Below are 7,774 nucleotides of genomic sequence, written 5' to 3' on the forward strand. Positions count from 1 at the left end.
CAACTCTCAAAACAGCGAGATCAAAATTCAGCTCATAGGGTTTATAAGTAGTTGCTACTTGTTCAACTTAATAAATAGCAAAACCTAACTAAATGATGTTGGCGTATTGTCAAAATCAAAACCAGAAAGCAAATTCAAGACATACAGGTAGACGCTATGGTTGATGCGACGTGCGGGTGCTCGGCGTTCTCTTCAACCTATCGACGCCCACGATGAGCCCATGCATTCAAGTCGATCGTGAGCAAGACCTTGAACAAGCATTATTGGGTCATTATTGTTCCACTTTGGTAGAAACAATAATATTCATAGTTGCTTCGTCTCCTTAATTCACAAAGAATTGACTTCAGTTGGTGAAACTAGCAGATTATGTAACCAGAGGCAATTCATTACTGTACCTTTGGATACGAACATGCTTCATGGGCTGGAATACACATCTACTATTACACCATATTTGAATTTGGAACAGAATGACCTACCTTCGGGTAGAATCACTGATTCATAAAGTCACACACAATCATAATATTGAATACAGTGTTGTAAAAAGCGTTGACGCGTAGCGAGGCGCTCCACCAAAATTTGAGGTGAGGCATAAAGCGTAAGACTCAAAAAAGAAATTTAGAACTTAAAAAAGACTATAAAAAATATCTAAAATTATGAATAAATAAAAAATGCTTTATTGATGAAGCAACAACCAAGAAGAAATAAAAAATACCAAATAAATACTAAAAAATATGACATTAACATATAAAAGTAACATTAATGCAACAACTTAGATGAGCATTCATTCAATTCTATATAAGCTATATAGATGAACCTATACAAGAATTAACAGAGTTGAACAACAATTATTCATTGAAATAAGCCCTTCGTGGATATAGGCATAGTAGCCGAACCATGGTGTTCTATTTCTTCTCTCTTTCTTTACTGTTTTGATTTAAAGGCATAGATCATTTACTGCCATAAAATTGTGACTCATGCATCGTGAGCCCTTTTGTTCGTGTTTGATAGGCGACTCTATTTTGTTGAAAAGAAAAAAGGGCCTCACAAACACTGACAACTGTTGGGTTAGGACTGCTAACACAATCAGAGGTACTTTGGATGTCATTCATCTTAAAAACTTAATACAGTCATCAAAATAGTAAATAAGCTTATTGCAAGATATTCATTTTAAACCATTCCAATGTCGTCCATCCTAAACACACGACATCGAAAAAAAAATAGTGAGGCCCATCCTAGTGACGGGCATCTCATTGGTACATGTATTGGATGTCGTCCATTTTGAGATAAACGGCATCCAGAAGTGCTCTGACAGAATACCGTGAGCACATTCTGACTTGATCCCCTCTCGTCGGTGGGTCAAGGTTGGGCCGTTGGGTGGCATGGGCTCTAATTAAAATTGCATCAGATCGGTTCGGTTCCAACTTCGTCGGCGACGGGGATCAGGTCCCAACTTCGTCGGTGACGGTGATCGGCCAAAAAACAAAAGAACCCTTTTGGTTCTTTCGGTTTCACTCAGAAACTGAAAGGCTCTCCAGACGCCAGGCAGCCACCAGCCATTCCCATTAACTGCCCCCCTCATTAGTTTCAAACCCGGTCATCAGTTGGACCCAAACCCAAATGTCCAACAAATGATGCCGAAAAGAAGGAGACGTCCCACAGAACTGAATTATATGATGCAACCACCACATATTCAGCAACGACAAAAAGGAGAAAATCAAACATTTGTGTTTAGATAGCATAAATGATTAAGCAAGACAAAGATAGAACCGCTATTCTCCCTACTTACAGTGAAGTACGTATTGAGAGTGGCTACCGATGAACGTTCAGCATCGCCTTCGCTTCGTCTTGCTCCTCCAAAAGGCTTTCGCTCATATACTTGCTCAGCAACTCCTTCTTCTTCTTCTCGAGAACCATACGCTCGATCTCCTTCTCGTCCGGAAGCGGCACATGGACCACGAATTCGGTCTCCTTTTCCTTCTCTTTCTTTTCCTTCTCCCTCCTCTCCTCCTCGACGACGTCTTCCTCCTCCTCGAACAGTATCGCCGAGGCGCTGGCGACCTCCCCGCTCTTGACCGCCCTCTTCGCCTCGGCCTTGACGGCCTCAACCCTCTGCCATTCTCTCAACTTGATCGCCCCCAGTCTCTCCTCCGCCGGGCCCTCCACCTTCTCGAGTATCCCGTCCTCGTCGTCCCTGAACCCGTAGTAGCTTGCGTCGATCCGCTTGAAGATCTTGTACCGATTCCGCTTCTTCTTCATCTCCGCCGGCTTCTCGAACAGCTCCCTCACCCCGGGGAGTTGCTTCTCCGCGCCAAAGTAGCGGTAGCCGGGGGCCCTGCCGCTAGGGTTTGGGACGTCGACGATGTTGCCCTCAAGGTCAGTCATCTTGGCGCCGGATTTCGCATAATTGGGGCCGTCGAGCTCAACTATCCGGTGCTCCCAGTGGGACTTCTCGCGGATGAGCTTGTTGATCTCGTCGTTGAGGTCGCGGAGGCGGTGCGCGCCAAGACTGGGGTTCTGGATCTCCATGACCTTGCGGCCGATCTAGCGGATGATCTGCTGGCGCCATTTGTCTGCGTCGGCGAGGTCCCGGCACTCGGAGGCGAGATAGGGCCGCCGCTCCTTGGGCTTTTTCTTCTCCTCGTTCTTGTGGGCGAGGTAGCGGTTGAGCATCGACTGTGCCTTCTCTTCGTTCCGAGCCATCTCTGCGAGCGAGCAGTGGCCTTCCCTCTTGCTTCAACTTACAACCAAAAACAGCCAAATAAAAGAGAATTTACTCAAATCCCACCAAAGAAAGGAAACCCTTTCTCAGCACTTGGTTATCGCTACAAATAGCTAGTCGGAATCATACAAGCAGATCTCTCTCCTTCGTCTTCCATCCTTCTCAAAGTATACCTAATCCCCTAGGGTTTATGGACGCGCGCGGAAGAGGCGGTCGGGTTCGCGTTTCGCGCTTCGGGCTTCGCATGCAGCTGCAGCTGCAGCTGTTTTTTGGGGGCTTTTCTCTCGATAGAGCGGATCACGTTCCCGGCCTGTTTAGGAAACGGGCATGGGTAAGGAAAACGCTTCAATGGACCCTGCTGGGCTCGGCCCAATAACATTCGTGTTTCAACAGGCCCGACCTTACTTGACCCGAACCCAGCTAGATGATGGCGTCAAAACTGTGCATAATGTTTTGATGAAGTTCCCAAACGTTTGAGTGCATTGGCCCAGATGCAGTCCGATGCACTGTTCCCAAACACTAAGCATTTATGAAGCGTAAAAAACTAAAAAAAAAATGGCAAAATATTGGTAGCTAAAAACAGTCAAGTAATTGATTTTTTTTTTTAAATCTTGCATTTTTGGGACAAAATCTTGGCAATAAAAAATAAATTAAAAGTGTAAAAAATTTACAAGGAAATATAAAAAAAATTTATTAAAAAAAAACCACATTGTTTTCTCACGATAAATAGCTGACAAAAACATAAATATTATTTTTAAAATGCGATATTTATGTGTTTGACAAAAAAACTCATGAAATTTTGAAAATATCGTAAGAAAATACCGTTTTTAACTTTTCTATAATTTCTCACGATATTTTCGCAAGATTTTCATAAATCTTACGAGATTTGTCACTATGGTAAGAAACACAAACACTTATACAACAACATGCATGAGCAGTAGACAAACTAGGGATTCAGAAAAAATGGCATAACAAGTTAAAGGTTGCCACAGTCACTTGTACGTACGTTTGGATGACAGCTTACAAAACTAGGTTTTATGAAAACCTGGTTTTCAAAACATCATAAATTCTTGGTTTTAACGTTTGGATGACAACTGCTAACCTGATTTTAAACCAGTTATCAGAATGCGTTGTTTGGATGACAATAAATCTGGTTTTCACTAAGTTTTACCACAAGAATTATATACATCAATACTAAAGGCATAAGAATAATTAAAACCAAAAATATCCATAAAATGAAATTGTTTACTCAAGAGTAGAACCACTTCAAAAATAATTAAAGTTACAGCAACTCAAAAACCACTTGAAAGCAACTTAACAACTACCTTGGATCATAAAATTTCGAATATAAGAAACACAATAAGAACGTTAATGAAACAAAGACTTTCACTTAAAATTCCAATTTGTACATACATTTGAGGCTATGGAACCACCTGTAAAAGAGCAAAAACAACTTTTGACAAATCCTTCATTCCATCGTTGGCTCTGCTATTGTTTATGTTGTGCCATTAAAGAATCATTTTTGTTTTATGGCTTGCTCTTTTGACATTAAACCATCTTGAAAGTTGGCTAGAAGAAATATCTATGTTTGGCAACCTTGGAGAGATTCTCCCCCATGTTACATGGATCCGTAGAATCACTTCCTTCCCCAATAAAATCAAGAGAAAGCGCTTTCAAGCTAGAACAGTTCAAGACCTACAAACTTTAGTGAAAAAACAAGGAAACCAATGTCAATAGGATTTCATAAGAAATTTTAGCCTAGAAACTCCACTCTATATAATCAGTTCTACAGCCCTACAGGTTGCAAATACATCAAAAAAGAAACAATAAACTCCCCCAATAAATTGCAGAAAGTGTGTGGTAGCAAGAGATGTATAAACACAATCTCTCCATACATTATCATAAAGACCACAATTACCATTATCATGGTCATCGTCACCATCAACATCCTTATCAGTTGGCTTTTTTCATATAACGTGATCCAACAAAATGATTATGCCCGTCCACCATAATCACCATCATCAACATCAATGAGAGGAAAAGTTGTAGACCATCCAACTATAACTGCCAAACACATACAAATGAACCAAAACACACAAAACAAATAATAGACTAACCTAACGACTAGTTATGGCTCCTCAAGGGTGCAATTTGTGTAGGGCCATTAAGCAGCTACCACCTCTCTCTCTCTCTCTCTCTCTCTCTCTCTCTCTCTCTCTCTCTCTCTCTCTCTATATATATATATATATATATATATATATATATATATATATATATATATATTCAAGAATTCCAAAATGTTGACTTTTATCATATTATAAAATCCTATATAAACATCAATAAAATCGTATATACACATCAAAAATGTATATAATCCAAAATGTTGACTCTCTCTCTGTCTCTCTGAGCAAAAGTGGAAGCGCGCGTTTACATGAACTTCCATGATAGAAAGTGCAAACACACCCGATTACCCTCCAGGACAATGTTCAGTTTATTTTACAGTACTTTTTCACCATTCAGCAGAAATGTACAACACTTAGAATTATAGCCTTTATTATTATAAAAGTATTTACTACAGATTAACATTCACATTGACAAACTTTAGTACTACCACAGGTCCACAGCACGACTCTTACAGCTTCACCATGCCATTATAACACTAGGATATATCTTACTATTTTAAAGCTTCAGTCACACATATCACCAGTTATAGTGATTAGCTCAACCAGCACGTACCCAAATTACATCATTTTCAAAGACCCAGTGACACAGCTCAACTTTACCAGGCTCTGAACCTAAAGCCATCTGGAAAGCTTCATGGCTTTCTTTCCACACACTTGTGTCCAGGTGACACATTACCATCCCTTGGTTAATTTGCTCCTTGCTCTTGGGATCCAATATGGTGACCTCATAAACCCTAACATTTGGAACTTTATGGCAATAATACACCAAGGAAACATACTCTGGTGGCATGTGACTGCTGTGGTTATCCTTCCACCGTCAATCCTCTTAATGTTCCCAACTTCAATATTCTCCCCCCACCCTTTTGTAGAGCTGGTGGCCTTAACCTCAACATCCTTCCCTAATATAGACACCACAAAATCAATCATGTCTTCCATTGAAGTCACACACTCTTTGTCTCCCCCTTGCTAGGCTTCATCTCACATTCGACTAAAGTCTTCCTCATCACCTTCTCCATGCTAGAGCCCTTACTCACATGGAAAACACTCTGTAGCTCATCGAAGTTCGAACTCAAGAATGGCAGCTTCTTTGCTATCGGCCGCGGCAAGAACGTCCTCTCCGGCATGAAGTCACGAATATCGGGCATCGGAATGACGGTACCTGGCTTCAATACTTTCTCTCTAAAGAACTTCCCTGGCTCAGGAACCCACTTGTTAAGAAGTTCATTAGGAGGAGTACCACCGTATGGCTTAAATTTAAGTGGAGATATCTCCCTACTGCCCATATTTTGAACCTCGCCTGCACTTGCAATATCAGTAGGAAGCGGACGATAAGGCTTAAACTTAAGTGGAGATATCTCCCTACTGCCCATATTTTGAACCTCACCTGCACTTGCAATATCAGTAGGAAGTGGACGATAAGGCTTAAACGTAAGTGCAATATCAGTAGGAAGTGGACTATAAGGCTTAAACTTAAGTGCAATATCAGTAGGAAGTGGACGATAAGGCTTAAACTTAAGTGGAGATATCTCCCTACTGCCCATATTTTGAACGTCACTTGCACTTGCAATATCAGTAGGAAGTGGACGATAAGGCTTAAACCTAAGTAGAGATATGGTCGCAGCATAAGGCTTGAACTTGAGTGGCATAATTGTCCCACTGCCACCCTTACCATGACCAAAGCTAGCATGGTGCTCCTCCTCTAGGTGCCAGGAGGGTTCAGGGAAGCAGAAGAGGTGGGCTGACTCGCAGAAGGGCTGGAGGTGAGCCTGAAGGGTATGTTCCTCGGCATATTTTTGGAACGTTGCCGAGTCGACCGCATTGAGAGGGGAGAGCTTGTTGAGAATGAACCATGGTTTTTGGTTGTTGGGGATCATGAGATCCCAGTAGCTGATCAGAGATGCCTTGGCAGAGGAGAGCGGGTAGGCCGCAGAGTGCATGCATGAGACTCCATTGCCCGCAATCCACACCTGCATGTGCAGAAACAACAGTGAGAAATGAATTCATTAATTAAGGAGATTTAAAGTCTAAACCATATAAGGGGAGGAGCAAGGCATAGTTGGCCAACCCACTAACTCGCACAAGAATCGTTTGGAGTTCAACTCATGACTCGGTCTAGTCAAGCTTTTAATATTTTCATTTTAAAAATATATGAAAAAGCAATATATATGTTAGTTACATCCACATTAGGCTCCCGCCAAAAGTTATACTTTTTTTTTAATTTATAACCCAAGAAAACATTCAAGCTTTCTCGAGACTATTAAATCTAATGCATGTTTTTAATAAATAAGCGATGTGTCTACATGCTTAGTTAGGACACATTTTCGTTAGGCCCCCACGAGAAAACACAGTTGCATATGTTTTTCATCGAATCTGAACCTGTAGATGCGCTTGTTGTTGTTTATTTACTAAAAAAAAAATACGCGCACTCGCTCTCACTCTCAACCATGGAAGTACAAAGGTTGAGAAACACACCAAGAAAAATGAGAAAAGAAGGGAAACAACGGAAGCTGCCATCTTCTGGAGCTCGCTTTTCTCACTCTCGCTATGGCAGGGATGTGAGCCAAGCGAATGATTTAAATAGACCTAGCTCAAACTCACACACACACACACACTCTCTCTCTCACTCAAATAATAGATCTCTGGCCATGCATGGCAACCATGTGACAGAAGGTATAATAAAATCGCGCTCAGACCACGCAATGGCACCACGTACCAGAATGCATCCAAAAAATAATCACGTACTAATAATCGCTCTCTGGCCTTGCGTGGCACCGCTTGCCAGAAGGTACCCAAAAATTAATAAGGTGAAGTGGCCCTTCTGGCACGAGCATCTCTCTCAAATAATCGTTGAGAGAGAGATGCATAGCACCAC

General features: G+C 41.6%; 1 protein-coding gene and 1 pseudogene across 2 annotated transcripts; both read right to left on the bottom strand.

Annotated features, from left to right (window-relative positions):
• Positions 1-1,632: 1,632 nt before the first annotated feature.
• On the bottom strand, positions 1,633-2,955 carry LOC149836838 (uncharacterized; annotated as a pseudogene). Its single transcript, XR_016432065.1, has one exon. The product of XR_016432065.1 is annotated as an uncharacterized LOC149836838 (transcript).
• Positions 2,956-5,245: 2,290 nt separating this feature from the next.
• Positions 5,246-7,442, bottom strand: LOC149836839 (uncharacterized). The gene has a single exon (XM_090005607.1). The coding sequence runs from the start codon at positions 6,873-6,875 to the stop codon at positions 5,844-5,846; it is 1,032 nt and encodes a 343-aa protein (XP_089861733.1). The 5' UTR covers positions 6,876-7,442; the 3' UTR covers positions 5,246-5,843.
• Positions 7,443-7,774: the final 332 nt, after the last annotated feature.

Source organism: Nuphar pumila, chromosome 5, assembly GCF_984573655.1.
Source record: "Nuphar pumila chromosome 5, dmNupPumi1.hap1.1, whole genome shotgun sequence".
Lineage (NCBI taxonomy): Eukaryota > Viridiplantae > Streptophyta > Magnoliopsida > Nymphaeales > Nymphaeaceae > Nuphar > Nuphar pumila.

Coding starts and splice junctions, on each gene's coding strand:
- LOC149836839 (XM_090005607.1), bottom strand. CDS start 6,875: ATGCAGGTGTGGATTGCGGGCAATGGAGTCTCATGCATGCACTCTGCG.